This window comes from Furipterus horrens, unplaced genomic scaffold (genome assembly GCF_987537825.1).
Source record: "Furipterus horrens unplaced genomic scaffold, mFurHor1.1.pri manual_scaffold_4, whole genome shotgun sequence".
NCBI lineage: Eukaryota > Metazoa > Chordata > Mammalia > Chiroptera > Furipteridae > Furipterus > Furipterus horrens.
Window position 1 is genome coordinate 185,393,386 of NW_028327174.1, and position 18,011 is coordinate 185,411,396.

General features: G+C 37.0%; 1 protein-coding gene across 1 annotated transcript in view; it reads left to right on the forward strand.

Annotated features, from left to right (window-relative positions):
• The window catches only part of MUSK (muscle associated receptor tyrosine kinase), an 85,007-nt gene that overhangs the window by 6,960 nt on the left and 60,036 nt on the right, over window positions 1-18,011 (forward strand). Inside the window, exons 2-5 of the mRNA XM_090275955.1 lie at window positions 4,764-4,890; window positions 5,606-5,757; window positions 8,731-8,858; window positions 10,068-10,209. Of these exons, the coding sequence (XP_090132081.1) occupies window positions 4,764-4,890; window positions 5,606-5,757; window positions 8,731-8,858; window positions 10,068-10,209 (549 nt within the window). The remainder of the gene's footprint in view (window positions 1-4,763; window positions 4,891-5,605; window positions 5,758-8,730; window positions 8,859-10,067; window positions 10,210-18,011) is intronic.

Here is an 18,011-nt window from a genome sequence, read left to right on the forward strand (position 1 = left end):
CCTTCCTTCCTTCCTTCCTTCCTTCCTTCCTTCCTTTCTTTCTTTCTTTCTTTCTTTCTTTCTTTCTTTCTTTCTTTCTTTCTTTCTTTCTTTCTTTCTTTCTTTCTTCCTTTCTTTCTTTCTTTTCTCTTTCTTCCTTCCTTCCTTCCTTCCTTCCTTCCTTCCTTCCTTCCTTCCTTCCTTCCTTCCTTTCTTTCTTTCTTTCTTTCTTCCTTCCTTCCTTCCTTCCTCTCTTTCTTTCTTTCTTTCTTTCTTTCCCTTCTCTTCCTTTCTTCCTCCTCTTCCTGTTCCTCTTCCTCTTCTTCCTCTTCCTTCTTCTTTTGATTGATAGTTAAAATCCTTTTTTTTCTCCTGCTGCTTTGAAAGTTGAGTTTTTAATCTATTTTTTAGTGTAACCATTAATAGTTTTTTTGTACTCTATTTCCTATGCTGTACTTTTTGTTCCTATGACTATTTTAATAACTGGCAATCTGTACATCTTTATTCTTTTTACCATTTTTCCCATCCCCCCTCCAGCCGCTCTTATCTGGCTTTCATCAGTACCTTCTCTGTATCTAAACATCTGTTTCTTCTTTTATTTTGTTCTTTAGATATAGATACCATATTATTTCACTTACATGTGAAGTCTAAAAAAAGAAAATAAACAAACATTAATAAAATTTTAACACATGCATTTAGCCATACATTTTTCTCCCCATGTTTATAGTTATGAAAGTACTTCTGTCATCTTCCTGTTTATGGTAGAGCTTAGTTTTAACTACCCGCTGAACTTCTTCCCTGAACTTTGACTTTATAATTGTTTAGCCATAATTTTAGTTTCATTCTTTTATAAACACAAAAATTAGTGGTTTGTTTTTAAAATATTCCACAGTGAGTTAAAATTGCAGTCATTTTACCACCATTTACGTTACTGTTGTCATCTTTTATCCCTTTCCTTTGGGTACAAATTATTTCTTACTGAGTTTACAGACTTCACCAACTGTTTCACGGAAAGTCTGTGAGTGGTAAACAATCTCAGTATTTGTCTGTGTCTTTATTTTGTCTTCATTTTAAAATTATTATCTAAGCTGGCTGTAGAATTCCAGGCTAATAGTTATTTTATCTCATCCCTTTAAAGGTATTAGTCCATTGCACTTTGGCATTAATTGTTGCTAAATAATTTCATGTCAGCCTAATCAGCATTTCTATTAAAGCAATTGATCTTTTCTTTCTGGTAAGGGTTAAGATCTTCTATTTTTAATTTTTAGATTTAATCCAACTATCTAGGCATAAACCTATATCTCTTTGTCTGACTTAGTCCTTGGTGTAGCTTTCAACCTGAATATTCATGCTTTCTTTTTTAATTTTGAAAAATTATCAGCTATGAATCTCTTCTAGGATATTTCCCCTGTTTTATTTCCCTGAAACTTCCATTAGAAGTGCCTGTCAATCTAGATACTTTTCTTTAATACCTTTCATTTCTTTATTTCTTGGTACTGCATTCTGTATATTTTAATGACTATTTCAGTGGAAAATTGGAAAAGGGGTGGCTTTGGTACCTGTATATGTCATTTCAACTAAAAATTCTGCTCCCTCATTTCAGCTACTTTCTTTCAACCTTTTAAAAAATATATGGCTTTTATAAAGGCCTCAGAAATATAGTCTGGTTCATTTAAATAATACATCAGTAAATGCGCTAACCCTGGGGATAGAAAGAGGTCTAGACAAATCCCTGATCCAAAGCTCAAGGTTTTTGTAATTGAGTATGGAACAAAACATAAACAGATCATTCTAATAGTGTCTGTGTGACAAGTACTATAAGAGTGGCATATAAAGGAAAAAATAAGGTTAATTTAGATAGCAGGTGTATCTTTTATGGCCAATGTGCCAGATCTTGGTGTTTCACAAGGCTGTCACCAACTACCCCGCATCTAAAATACTGTCCACACTACCTACTTGGCTTTCTTTTTATTTATTTATTATAATTTCTTTTATTTTTTGGTTTTTCAATTACAGTTGTCCCATTTTTCCCCCATTGCTCCCCCCACCCAGCCCATCCCTTCTCCCACAATCATATCCCTCCCCGTTGTCCATGTCCATGAGTCTTTTATACACGTTCTTTGACTAGACCCTTCCCTTACTTATCCCCCTTTTCTCCCTCCCCTCTTCCCCCTATTGACTGCTATTCTGCTCCTTGTCCTATTTAGTTCGTTTGTTTGTGTTGTTCTTTAGTTTCCTGTATTAGGTGATATCATATGGTATTTTTCTTTCTTTGCCTGGCTTATTTCACTAAGCATAATTCTCTCTAGTTCCATCCATGTTGTCGCAAATGGCAGGAGTTCCTTCTTTCTTTCTGCTACATAGTATTCCATTGTGAAAAACCACAATGAGATACCACTTTACACCTGTCAGAATGGCCATCATCAACAAATCAACAAACAACAAGTGCTGGCAAGGATGTGGAGAAACGGGAATCCTACTGCACTGTTGGTGGGAATGCAGACTGGTGCAGCCACTATGGAAAACAGTATGGAATTTCCTCAAAAAACTAAAAATGGAACTGCCTTTTGAACCAGCGATTCCACTGCTAGGATTATACCCGAAAAATCCTAAATCCCTAATTCAAAAGAACTCATGCACCCCTATGTTCATAGCAGCCCTGTTTACAATAGCCAAGTGCTGGAAACAGCCTAAGAGCCCATCTGTAGATGAGTGGATCAAAAAACTGTGGTACCTACTTGGCTTTCATATGTACCTTGTGTTTTAACTAAAGTGGCGATATAGTTAATTGTCCAAACCCAGGTATTTTTGGATCAGAAGGGGCAGTATTAATAATTATAGCAGGATGGCAGGCATAATTGATTATTATAGCTGATCATTTTATGCATTTCTCCTACCTTGTCACCTAGATTGTGGGTCCTTACAAGACAAAGGTGTGCTTTATACATCTTTTTGCTTCTAGTCATTACCCCTTAATCCCTCCATCTTCCTCCTCAGTCCTAGCCAATCACTAAAATATTTTCTGTCTCTACAGATTTGTCTACTCTGGACATTTCATAGAAATGGAACTGTACGTGTATGTTGTCCTTATGACTGGGTTTTTGCCCTTAGCTTATTGTTTCCAAGGTTTGTCTATATTATCACGTGTATCATACCTCATTTATTTTTTATTGTCAAATAAAATTTCACTGTACAGATAAACTACCTTTTGTTTATCTGTTAATTTGTTGGCAGACACCTGGGTTACTTCCACCTTTTGATTATTATGTGTAACGCTCTTATTAAAATGGGTATACAAAAATCTTTCCATTATTTTAGGCATATATCCAGAAGTGAAATTACTGTATCATAGAATAATTATGTGTTTAATGTTTGGCTGGTTTAATGTTGGCTGGTTTAGCTCAGTGGATTGAGCGTCAGCCTGCGAGCTAAGTGTCGCTGGTTCGATCTTCCAGTGAGGGCACATCAGAGAAGGAAAACTCTGACTCCAAAAAACCTCCGCTGCCTTGCGGCATACCTCTTCAGGGGAAAGGCTAAGGGAGTAAACCCCGACAGAAAATCCGGAGCCGGAGTCCCTAAGGCGGTTTGACGTTGTAGTCAACACCGGCAACTCCTGCGGCGCACCTGAACCCAAGCTGTATCGACTCCGTCTTTCCCTTGGACCCTTCAGCTGCGAAGAGAGGGGGGGTCTGCTGCATGGGCAACAGCAGACCCTCCATATTACCCTGCCCAGGCTCTGTAGCTTCAGCTCCACTGGAGAGGACACTCCAGCGTCATCGCAAGATGTCGATTCAACACGGGAGGAGACAGATACCATGTCACTCCCGAGTCGGACTGCACAGCCATTCTCGGCGGTGCAGATAGACTCTTAAGAAGCTACACCATTGTCTCTCGAGACGGACGGCTGCCGACGATGAATGTTTGGAGAAGCCACCATATTTTTTTCACAGTGGTTGCATCATTTTACATTCCCACCAGCAATACACCGATGTTCTGCTTTTTCCATGTCCTATTCGATATTTGTTGTTTCTTTCCTTTTTGATTATCCCATTCTGGTGCGTGTGAAGTGGTATCTTATTGGGGCTTGACTTGCATTTTCTGAATGGCTAATGATGTTGAGCATCTTTCCATGTTGTTGTCCATTTGTACACATTTTTAAAAAAAAAAGTCTGTTAAGATTCTTTACCCATTTTTACTTGGGTCATTTGTCTTTTTACCATGAAATCTTTTTCTAATCTACTCATATGCAGATGTGAATTCCCTATAAATCTGATAAAGCTTAAACTTCAAAGTCTCTTATTTGTAGGATCCCCTTCTAAGACCCTAGAAATGTGTTCATATAACATACATCTTAATAAAATGTGGGAAAATTGTTTTTAAACAATCGTTAAGAATACCATCTCTTTCCCCTCTCACTTCCCTTCATTCATACTTCCCTTCAAGTTAACTGGTGTTGGGGAGGCCAGAGACATTTTATATTCATAATTTTATATACCCACCCTTCAAGAAGGCACCCAAATTATATGTATTTGCATTTTCCAAAACCTGGACTGTCCCTACTCACATATAATAAATTCCAAGGCTTGCTATCCTAGGAGCTTTCTTTTCTGATTCTCAAATGCCTCATTTGGAAGTAGAAACAAAATTCCCTACATAAAATTTTTCTTCCTTTTGACAAACGTGTGCCACGTGGAAATATAATTCTCATTCAGCTTCACAGTGGCCCCTCACTGCTTACAGAGGGTCAGCAAACAGCTCTCATTTTCATTCCCCTCTCCTGCTAGCTCCTGTCATCACAACTCCTCTGGAGACAGTGGATGCCTTAGTTGAAGAAGTGGCTACTTTCATGTGTGCGGTGGAATCCTACCCCCAGCCTGAAATTTCCTGGACTAGAAATAAAATTCTCATCAAGTAAGTATTCTGCTTTTTTTCTGGTAAGAATGCCAATGCTACCTTGTGATTTATCTTGACATAAAAGCAACCACAGCTCTTGGCAGCATTAAAGTTCACCTTCTATAACATATAAAACACAAATGTCCTCATTTTATAAATGTAAGATCTGAACTTCACTGAGGTTAAGGGAATTGCTCAAAGCAAAAACAGTGATTTAATTGACATGGGGAATCAAAGCTATTTGCTTCCTTAAGTATCCCAAAGAATTAGAACTATGCCTGGTACTTGTTAGGGTTTCACTAAATATTTGTTTAATGAATGAATAAATATGAAGTTAAATGTTGATTACTTCTATAAATAATTAACCCTTTCTGCTAGTTACATTGATGTGTGTGTGTCCATTATCCAGATGATGTTTCCAGTAATTGTGGAAAGATGACTTCGTTACTTTCCTGAGAAAAGTAAACTTCACATTTGGCCTTATCAGTGGACATTCCCTTTTGAAAGTATTTTTAAAGGACTCAGTGGTGCTTTGATTATTGGAGCCTAGCAAGATTAGAATGTAATATTAGCTTTATATGACTAAATAAGTTTATTCTGCCGTTCATATTCATTTGTTTCCTCTTCCCTCTAATCTACTTCCTCACTGACACATCATCCGTTTGATCAGTTCACCACAGCCAAAACATCACAGGTGAGGCCCTAACCTGGCATTTTCCACTGTGACCTGCAGGCTCTTTGACACCCGGTACAGCATTCGCGAGAATGGGCAGCTCCTCACCATCTTGAGCGTGGAAGACAGCGATGATGGCATCTACTGCTGCACAGCCAACAATGGCGTGGGAGGCGCTGCCGAGAGCTGTGGGGCTCTACAAGTGAAGATGAGTGAGTGAGAAAGACAATTACCTATTGATCTTAAAGAGGCCTTGGTACATTTGGGAGCAGGCAGTAAATGGGACCTTCCACAGACCTGGAGGTTCAAAAGCTAGATAAGGTCAAGTTCAAAACACGACCTTGAGGTGGCTAATTCCACACTTCTTATTCCTGCCATCAACCACCCCCTTAAAGACAAGTCTCCTAGTTCCTTTCCTCTCCATTTGCTTGCCTTAACACAGCTCTTTATTTGCTCCACCCAGATTTCTTTCACTGAGGAACCCCTCTCTGAATTTCTTACTCTGTGCTTTTAAAACAGTCCCATTACAACCAAATACAGCCCCCCCTTTCCTTTTTCTTTAATCTCTAGTCACTTAGCAAACATTTTTCTATCCCTTTGCCTTACTTCAAGCTTGATGTTCTTGAGTGACTTCTCTGCTTAAATGGAGGCTACTTTCTCCCACTCCATGTCCACAGGGCTAGTGAGTATTCATGTCTAATTCCCTAGGCCTTGTTTCAGCCATTACATTGTGTATTCTTGTGCAAAATCTTTCCTTTCACGAGGATCTGTGTCATCTGACCAACTCTCCTCGTCAAGTCATCCCACCTCCAGGCACTCCCTGAGTTTATTGAAGACTTTGATTCCAGACTTCGTATCTTTCCGTCCGCCCCTACTCTTGCTGTCATGCTAGGGGGTTTTAACAGTCATGAAGCAGAACCTCTAGCCACTTCATCAATTAATTCCAGTGATGTTTGCCTTAACTCTTTATCAACTACCCCATCAATGACCTGTCATCCCCCGAAAATGAACTGTATTTAAAATCTTAGACTCTGGTATGTCATACCCTGAACATGAACACTTCTGTTGCCAGCTCTGCTTGATGAAGGAAGCTGTTTCCCAGACTCATGACATGCCTTCAAATAGAAGGCACAAATTCCATCTGTCTCTTTCTCAGCTAAGGAGAGAGCCTACCTCTCTCACTCCCATACCCCCACTACACACTATCACCAACATGGTCCCGTTCTCCTGCCCTTGATTCCTCTCTGTTTCTCCTTCTACTGACCCCCAAATGGGACTTCATTCCTCCCATACTTAGTTCTCTCTCCAACCTAGTGTTGTATCATCAAGCACTCCCTTACCAGAATCCTCAAATCTCATGACCTCCTGTACTGTTCCTTATAAACTCTTAACCTTGTAATAATATATGTACAATACCGCAAAATCCTGTGATATAGCGAAAAATCCACGATAAATAATTAAGTAGAATTTTTAAAAAAATTCAGCGATACAGTGAGGCCATGATAAGTGAATCGCGATCTAGAGAGGGACTATTGTAATCTTTATTTTCCCCTGTCTGACACCATGCTACTGTTGGGCAAAAAAACTCACATAAAATGCATATGGGCACCATAAAATTTAGTGAAACCCAGTTCCACCAGAGACCTTTAAGGTTATTATTGTTGATTTTCATCAATATTTATTTTTATCTTTCATCTTTCTATTCTGTTGTTATTATTTTGTTGGAGAAAATTATTAGCTCCTTCTTTTCAGTGTGAGCATGTAAGATATACTGAATCTTTGCATGGCTGAAAGTCTTGTCTTAGATAATAATTTAGGTATAGAATTAGAGTTTAAAAAGTCTTTTTCATTAGTTTTTGTAGACAGTGTTTCATTTCATATGACATTCTTGCAGATGAGAAATCTTTTTCTTGTTTCTTTACGGGTAAATGTGATGTTTATTTTTTTAATTAAAATAATTTTTCTGTTTATTTCTAGAATTTCTCATATTCACAAGAATATATATGTTAGGTATTTTCTTTTATTGTTCTTACTTAGTTTTAAGTGGGACCTTTTGATCTAAAGACCAAAGGTGTTTTATTTTTCCTTTCAAAATTAGGTAATTTTCTTTTTTCATTTTTCTCCCTCTTTATTCTATCTCATTCTTAATGAATAAATATTAAATCTCCTTTTAAAATTTTTCATGATTCCATTTTCTTGTTTATTTTCTGCATATTTATCTTGATATTCTACCTTCTTAAAGATTTATAACCACCACCAAACCACTCCCCACCACATACATGTAAACACACAATTTAAATAGAAGGGAAAATATTATTATTTCATGCTATCCTCTGTCAAAGTAACAAATTGGTTATGGCACATGACCTTAAAGAAATAAAATGCATCTATTTCTCAGTCATCTGTTTTGTATCTATAACATAAGATTATAAGGAAATGAATCTAGTTTTCACTATTTAATGAATGTTCCAAGTAGTAAAATAACTGGCATCCTTCTTGTCAATTCTTCTGTATATTAGAATTAATAACTTCTTCCCCTGAAAGCTTGGAGAATAAAAATTAACTGACATAAACTATTTCTTCTGAAAGAATTAATTTAAGTGTGTTTCATAAAATGATAAATTACCCAAGGTTGTTTTGCAGAGTATATTAACCATAAATTGTATGACAGAATGTCTCTAACTACTAATATAATAACACCTGGTTTACTTTCTAGAGAATAAATGTACCTAACTTTTTTAGTCATTAAATTTAATAGTCAAATGAAGTTGGAAATTAAAGGGAAAGTAGGTCATAACTCAGAATTATATAAAAACATAAGCTTAACACATTTTTTCAAATGTTTTCATGTCTGTTTCTATAAATTATGTTGAATTGTTATGGTGACAGCTTGTTTTAATAAGATTTTTATTAACTATCTTTTAAAGCGAAGAATTTATAACTCAGGCTCCTTATACATTTCATAAGTTTGTGTTTTTCAAGTTATTAATAAAACAGAGGTAACCTAAACTTTTAGCAATGACTTCTGTTTGTTATCCACTAAAAAACCTGCTCTAACACTTGGTAAATTTTATAACCTAATATGCCTTAAAAATTCTTAAAATGGATATTTAGAATTAAATAGAAAGTTAAAAACTCTTAAGTTTAATAAGCCTTTTTAATTTTGAATCTTTATTTTCCTTTAGAACCTAAAATAACTCGTCCTCCCATAAATGTAAAGATAATAGAAGGATTAAAAGCAGTTCTACCATGTACTACAATGGGCAATCCCAAACCATCAGTGTCGTGGATTAAGGGAGATAGCGCTCTCAGGGTAAGTGATTATTATGTTAAAATGTATATACAACTTATTTTCAAGTACAATAATCCACTGCAAACTCAGTTACACACATGACCTTAGATTTTTTTCCCCATACACAACATTTTAACCAAACTTAAATATTTCTGTTACCCTATATGCAAATTTTAAGGCATTTCAGTTGGGGCTGTCTAGGGGAAAAAAACAAGACGGGAACCAATAGTGTTAGGGATGAAAAAGCAGGCAAAGTAAAAGCAAAGCTAGAAGCTTTTTTGTTGGTTGGTTGGTTGGTTGGTTGAACATTTATTTTTCAACACTGAATCTCAGAGACTTAGGAAATAAAAAGGTTGGAACTAAAATTCAAGCTTTAGACCTGAAAAACAGTTTCTGGGAGGAGAGAGAAAAATGAGGTTTGGAAGAAAATGAATGAGGACTCTCTGGAGTGAAGTTAGAACATGAAGATTCGAGGCTGATGAATAAGAAAATGTCTTGACAAATACCCCAATCACAAAGATAAGTCAAAATTATTATTCACATGCTATTTCATACTGCCTTTGTATCTTATACCTACATAGTAGAATATCCCATGGGGAATAAGTAGGTAATGATGTATGTCAAATAATCGAAATATGCTATAAAACCAATTAGCTTTGTTTTATTTAAACTAAAGCACATAATGTCAAATATTTTATGGTAACCTATATAATTCTCTGGCTTTCTTTTTATTATAAGTATTGATGCATTCCCAACAATAAAAGCAAGCGGTGACTCTATGTATGTTACTGAATTTAGAATTGCAGAAGAGAAATGTAATATTTTAACTACCAAAAACAATTTTTGTATTAATTGTAGAACTTGTCATTTTTTCGAAGGACATATATTTCCCAAAGCATATTACGTAACGTCTGCAGTAAATATGGTAGTGAAAAGCAATGCTTTTACTCAAACAGACCTGGATGTGACATTTAGGAAATCAGATAAACCTTGGTGTTCTCATGTGATGAAAGAATATAAAAATAAACTAATTTCATGGGATTAATATTAAAATTAATTTAGGTAATCTTATGTTATCTTTTATAATATGTTATACATGATAAGTGTCAAATAAATGCTCAAATGATATTTATTATGACATCAGTGATGACGATAGCTTGATGAAATGTGGCAAATATGTCCTTGAGAGAGCCATAGATCTTTTAAAATTCATGTCCCTATCCCTGGCAGGAAAATTCCCGCATTGCAGTTCTTGAATCTGGGAGTTTAAGAATTCATAATGTGCAAAAGGAAGATGCAGGACATTATCGATGTGTGGCAAAAAACAGCCTCGGGACGGCCTATTCCAAATTGGTGAAGCTGGAAGTTGAGGGTAAGGAGCTGCATTCCTTCCCCTAAGTGTTATCAGAGGGTCTCAAGCTCCCCCTGAAGTCTGTGCTGTAGCTGGCTAAAGCAGCAATGCATGTAGTCCAGTTCCCTTCACTGTTCCACATATTAGACTCTAAGGTCAAGACTACGAAAGGAGTAACGGAAAAGAGAAAGAAAATTTCACTGGTGTAATAGGTTGTATTTCATCCATTGCCTACAATCACTGGTAATTTTGATCAAAACAGATTAAATTCACTGTGATACTAAAACAACAGGACACCACTTTAGAACATCTGACTGTCATGGACGAGTCTCCCTTGTGCATACATTTGAAGACACTCATTTAATCTTTTGCAGTATGTAGACATGACTTTTAAAATGCTATCAAAAGAAAGAAAACAATGCTTTTTTTGAAACTGTATTCTGTCACAAAGGGTTGAGAAAAAAATACTGACTCAGAATGTCTAACCCCAAACAGTCCTATTTCCATGAGTTACATTGTCAAAATATTTTTTTATTTTTTAAAATGTTCTTCTGTAGTCAACGAATTGAACAACTGCTTGTGAAAGTTCTTCACTGAGAAATCAGAATCCATGTAGGGCTAGCTGTTTTCTTCATTCGGTTGTTGGATCCTTCTGGTCCTAAAATGACATCACGTTTTGCTTAAAAATAGAAACTAGCAGCACATTTGTGCTAGGTGAGCGCTCTTCCCAGCTCTGCCTGTTACAAGCCGTGGAATTAACCTCGGTGGTTCCTCGTTTTCTCATCTGTACGGCAGTGTTTGTAGGGAGTGTTCAGTGAGATGTTGATAACATTTAGCATGTCTGGTTCTTTGTGAACACTAAGTAAGTGTGGACTGTAAGAATCATCACCTATTTTATGCTTTTCTCTTATCCGATTGATAGAATGGTTGGATTATCATATACTTGGCCTAATTATATTCTAGTTCAGTTGGGGAAGACTTCTAAGGTCCCCATAGCTTACCTTGATGCTAGTTTACTTTTATGCCAGAATTTATCTTTTCCTACATCTCATCTTTCTCAAGCATATAGTTCGCTATTTATTAGATTCTTTAAGATTCTTTTTATGTCCCAGCTAGATCTTCTTTGCATGGCTCTAATGATCTCATTTCCTGCACTTACTTCTACTTGATATAACATTTTTATTATGTCATTGTGTCAACTGCTCATAAAATTTCCATTAACTCCTCATGAAAATGAACACAGTTGGTGAGAATAATGGCTGTCAGATATAAAGAAGATGTATTTTCAGCCTAGTTGCTATAATTTAACATCTTCTAAATTATCAGTGCCATATAAAGTCCAGTATGCAACAACCAGGTGGTGTTAATTATTCAGTAAAAATAAAAATATACTAACACATTCAGTTGCACACTTAGACACATTGACTATCTACCTGGATTTAGTGTTTCCTTAACTATATGTAGAATGATACAGAATTAATGTTATCCATTTGTAAATAATATTACAAGGATTTTCCTCTTCACTACATAAGCTTTTATATTATAATATATGATACTGATTTTTTTAGGTCACTGTCTTCATAAATATTGAAACGATTCTCTCTTTTAAAAAATATTTTTTAAATTAATTTTCAGAGGGAGGGGGAGGGAGGGAGTAAAAGAGGGAGAGAAACATTGATATGTGGGAGAGACATCAATGTGCAAGAGAAACATCAATCGGTAGCCTCTCATACACCAACTGGGGACTGGCCCACAACCCAGGCATGTGCCCTGACCAGGAATCAAACTGGTGACCTTTTTATGTTCACAGGCAGGCACTCAATCCACTGAGCTACAACAGCCAGGTGAATGATTCTCTTTAGATTTGGCCTACCAAAACTTATCAAAAAATCTCAGTTATTAAAGACCAATTACACAGTTTGGGATTGCTTTGCCATTTAATTTTGTATCATGCCTATTAGTAAGACTGAATACTCTCTTCTTTCTTCCTAACATTTAAATGGTCATGCTCATTGCTTTACCAGTTAACATAAGCTAGAGGTTTTAATAAACTTGCTAGTATTGAGAGTTGACCATATCATTTACTTTTTATTCTCACCCGAGGACATACTTATTGATTTTAGAGAGAGCAGAGGGAGGTGGGAGAGAGAGGGAGAGAAACATCAATGCGAGAGGGAAACATTTATTAGTTGCCTCTCACACTCCCCTGGACCAAGGACTGAACCTGCAACCTAGGCACGTGCCCTGACCAGGAATCAAATCTATAACCTTTTGACTTATCAGACAATGCTCCAACCAGCTGAGCCACAGCAGCCAAGGCAAGCACTGATCATATTATTTAAAGTTACTCTAGCAGTAGGTAAGATGATTTTATCACACATGCCTATTTTTCCTCTATCCTAGTCTTCATTCAAATAGCCAAGATACATGAAAATTTGTGACATGCTTAGCACAGTTGCTGGTGCATAATAAGTATTTAAAAATGATATTAACTGTCATTATTGCTATTAGAACATTAAAATTACAGCAAGTTTGTTTTGGTTCTTGAAGCTCTGACAGATTGGCTTCCACTTAGAGAAATAGTTGAGGCATTTCCACAAGATATAATGAAACATGTCCTATTTAAAGGAAGGTCCAATTCAGCCAACAGCTCAGAACAGGTGAAAAAGCAACTGAGAAGCAACTGAGAAGTGTCTACAAATATCTATAGGTGGGCATGGGGAGGGCTGAAGATGAATCTGGGCCGTGGTTAGTCAGGGCAGGACGAGCACTTGTTAAATATTGTTGTCAGTAACTCTGAACATTAGTTTGAGAAAATTAGAATGAGAACTCCGTAAGTGCCATTTGATTCTGAGATAACACGTAATGGCTTTGTTTGCCATTGCTGGTTTCTAAGGAGGATAAGCATGCCAGGCCATAAATTTGGTAGAGTGTTCTCACTAAATCTTAAGTGCCATAACAAATATCAAAGAAATACCCTACAGCACAGAAGTAGAACACTCTCTATGACTGCCATCTTTGGGCTGCTGGGTCTCTGAACTAGCAACGCAAAGACAGTCTACCCTTCTGTCCTATCTTACCAGGTTCAGACAGTGTCATGCAAAATTACTGATGGCACCATCTAACTCAATTATGGTCAAGCACGGATGTTTTTCTAAAAGGATAAGCAATGGGATGTCTAATACTTTAAAATGCTATGTGCCTTACATGGGTATTTTATTTAAACAACACCAACAGTCTGAGAAAGGTTTAGCATAGTGCTATTTTAGGAAACTGAGGAACAGAGAGAATAACTAACTCAAGGCTGCACAGATAGAGGTGTCTAAGAAATTAAATATTGTCAAATATTGTCTGTTTCATTAAAGAAAAGGATACTCATGTGTGGCATTGTCAAGAGTAGTGTCAGAATGGGGATTAGGGAAGAAGTTAGAATTCTGTAAATAATGGAGAATAGGAAATGAAAGAAAAAGTGATCGTCGGGTGTAGACAAATTTGGCAGAGAAAAGGGTGGGGGTCAAAAAAGAGAGAAGTAGCTGCCAGTGTATATGGCATATAGGCATGGTGTTTTGCAAGACAACTCTTGTTAAAAGATTAAAAATGTTAAAATATTAAAGAGAAGGAGCCCGGATAGAAGGAAAATTTGAACATACAAGAGGGAGAAAAGGAATAATCAAGGGAATATTGATGGTGCTTGTGAAGGCAAAAGGGGTGTATTCTGGCGACAAGTGATGCCATGAACTTTATCCAAAGGGTGACTACATGTCCCAGTTTTCCCAGGACGTTCTGGCTTACACCTGTTGTTCTGGAATAATTATTAATAGAGGCCCTCTTTTACTTTCAAAAGTATCCAGGCTTCAATGAATGACAAATTATGTGATCACCGTACTTAGGAAGAGGAAACTTCCTTTCTTGTAATAGGGAGAAAGGAGAAAGGCGTGTATTCTAGTATAAGTGAGTTAATGCGTTTGGTGGATAGAATTTGAGAACGCTCTGTTCTGATGGTCTCTATGTCCTCTAGGAAGTAGAAAGTAAGGTTATCTCCTGAAAATACTTCTGTAAAGGGGGGCAGAGGGATGAGGGGAGTAGAAGGTTTTAAAATAGCTGTAGGGAACGGGAGAGATGACTCACAGGGGAAACCAGGATTCCTGGGCCACATGAAGTAGAGAATGGGACGTGAGTGTGGAGTGGTACTGTATTTTTTTTTTTCTGCCTAGTTGCAGGTTTTTTCCCCCCAGCTTTACTCATTAACACAGGTATAAGTCCAAAAAAAGTAGAAAACCAAATCCAAAGGCAGATGCAAGCATTGTAGTTTTGCCAGGAAGGAAAGAAAAAAGGGCAAAGGATTTAAGAATTATGCAAGAGAATAGTCAAAGCAATAAACCATGGTATCTTTAGGTACCAAGTAACACAAACCTCAGATTAAACACTTATAGCCCCAACAATTTGACTGAGAAGCTAATATGAAAATCTTCTGACTATAATCACCCAGAAATGTTGGGTTGGTTGTATATCTCACAAGAATAAAATGTAAATCTCCAGAGATCAAGAATGAACAGGAATTTAAATAACAGAGCAGTATGCTTATGAACTGCTTCTGCAAGAATCTGTTCTATTTCTTTAGAAATATTAAGTCACTGGAAATATTAATGTATTTATCAGTGAAAAAGTAGTTAAAGAACAATATGTTATATATTATACATTAGGAAATATATACCAAATGATTAATAGTTATCATCTCTGCCTATAGAATTACATGGGGGTTAACTTTTATCTACATATGCATATTTTATGTAGCTCTATACTTTAAAAAATTTTTTAAAGAGGTCTTTATCATTAGGAAGAATTAATACCTGTATTTATGCTTTGCAAAAATTATCTTTGAATTTAAACATTATACTATTTTGATAAAGCAACATTAACCTTTCTGTTTATTGGTTTGATGTATTGTTTTTGCAGTCTGCTGCTCCACTTTGTTCTAGAACAAACTCAGGGATGGGTAAAGCTTTGTCAAAAGCAATGGGTCCCTTTGTTGATTAGGGATTCACAATACTTGACTGTTAGTTGAAGAACCAAGGTTGAGTGTGGAGTCCTGGTGAACAGAACATGAGACATGCCATTTTTTTAGGGAAGGAGTTTATCCATGAAGACAGAGTGAGCTGGTGCCTGCACGTGGAAGTCAGGGAGCTGCACGGTGGGGTTGGAAGTGAAAGGGCCCAGAGATCCATAGCTGCTGGGGGATTTTCTCCCCCTCCCCCATTTGACTTTCTTTCCTTACTTATGGGCAGACACATGGAATTTATGATTCTGCAGTGGCTTGGAGGATACAACACAAATTCAACTTGGTTTCTGATTTCTCAATGAACATTTTCTATACTTGGTTGGGTGTTATTGATTTGGGAAGCAAAATAAAGGTAAGTTCCCACAGGAACGTGAAGCACTGTGTGGTTTCCCAAATTCCATAGTCACCGGGAATGCAGAAAAGAGTCGTCAGTCTCACCACTGTGGAGGCTCTTCCTTGGTCTCAGGTGTCTTTATGACAATGAACTTTAGGAATGGTTTCATAGCAGGATATGATGAGGGCCAGAGAAATCTCTATATTTCATAGATTCTAAAATGCTTATTTTTAAAATATTTTATCACATCTCGGAAGCATCTCAGAGTCATTCATTTCTGACAACCACCATTGACTAATTATTTGCTTCTTGGTTGTGCATTTTAATATCTCTAAAACTGAGATTTGTCTTACTGATCTTAAAAGAAATCACACCGGGTTTGTGGCTTCTTACTCTAGCTAAGGCCATTCTTTAGCCTTCTACAAATATGAGGATGAATATACAATGATGAAACAAAGATAAATCAACTATATAGGCTTATAAAGATCTCCTTATATTTTGCTAGAAATACTTCAGCTTGAGATAATTTCTCTTAACTAGTCCTCACAGAGATAAAAGCATCATGTTCAGTAGCATAATTCCATGTCACCTCCCCACCCCGGCATTTATATTTGCTGCATATTAGTTTTGTTAGATTGAAAACAGAGATCAAGTGACTTTTCAATGCCCTGTAGAAGGAATTCTCTTCTAAATCAAGAGACAGTCTCATCCGTCTCTCTAATCTGCCTCATGTCCTCTGTTAGGTATGGTGTGTATCCTAAGAATGATTGATCTATGCCAAATCCTCTAATGTATCTTTACTGAATCAGTTTTCTCCTGAGTTCTCTAAAGACCAGGAAGACAGACGCTCCGTGGCAGAACAGTATGACAATGGACTGTGATGATCTCGGTGTTGGGGCTGGAGTTTCCAAGGAGAGGCTTCTATTGTGGAGGCTTCAGATGCCCCCAGAATTGCAGGATTCTGATTTTACTTTTCTGTTTTTGACCAGATGGGTATTCTCCCTCTAAAAAAAAATGTATTTAATAAACACTATGTCACAGAAATTAAATGCTTTTGCTATGACACTGTAATTCTTTTCCTGTTTAATACCTGGAGAGGTCCTTGTTGTGCGTGTTTTAATCAATGGAAAAGATTCATTTAAAGGTTTACAAATATCTAATTTCATTATATTTCCTTCATATTCTTTGACTCACCTATTATGAATTATTTATTTATTTATTGGAGCTAAGTGTGGATCTTACTACATTCAGACAAATCCTGTTTTGGGTACAGAAACTGGTTGAGTGTAGAACACTTGAGATCTGAATTAAAACAGATGGTTGTTGCAATGTATTGGGCTCCTGTTGATTGCATTTTCTATTATTACCTTGTTTACCCTTGGAGCTTTAAGCCATTAAGGAAAAGATCGGGCAAAGGTGAAGCTGGAACGAAAGGAGGTTTCTCAGTCAGGAATACCAGTGGGAAGAGGTGGCTTAACACCAGTTAAAAGCTGAGAGCCCCAGCAGCAGACCAAGAAGGACAACAGAGCGCTTCTAGGCAGACGGGTATTGTAGGCTTCCCTAAGGTTTAAACACTTCCTCATTTGCAGGGGATTCCCAAAGCAGAACCCTGGGTCAACACCTGGGAGAGGCATGGGAGGGAGGATGGAAGGCCAGCCATTTGGCAAATTTAAGTGACTTCAAGGAGTGAGTGCCCATCACTTGTCAAGGCTTTTGAGTTCTGTTAGTCTATTGCTCAGCCAGCTAAAGGGTTTCACCATGTACTCTTAGGGCAGACCAGCTCTATCAAAGGCACTTTTTAAAGAATTTTTGCAGACATATGCAGTATGTAAGATAATAAGTAGAATTCCAAAAGACTGAAATTATATATATATATGTATATGTATGTATGCGTATATATACAGGGTGTCCCAAAAAACTGTATACACACTTTAAATAATTATAAAGTCGGTGTTTATTAAAGTACATTTCATTTTCAAAATGTAATAGAATCTACAGACATTATTTAATTGTTTTGTCAACGCCTGTTTTCAAACTGACGTCCATTCTGGTCCAGGCACTGCTGACAACGCGAAGCAATGGAATCGCAAACATCACAAAACAGCAAGATGGGCCCCCCCCCCCACTACTGTCATGATGTTAGATCTTATTTTGATGAGATCTTGCCAAACAGGTGAATTGGATGAAGGGGTTTCGTAGAATACCCTGTGCTTTCACCAGGCCTCACACCACTAGGCTTTTTTGTATGGGGATACTTAAAAGACAAAGTCTACACTATGAAACCAGCAACAGTCGCTGAATTGAGGGCAGCCATTGAACGAGAATGCACATAAATACCAAACGAAGTGTTTTGTGATGTTTGCGATTCCATTGCTTTGCGTTGTCAGCAGTGCCTGGACCAGAACGGATGTCAGTTTGAAAACAGGCATT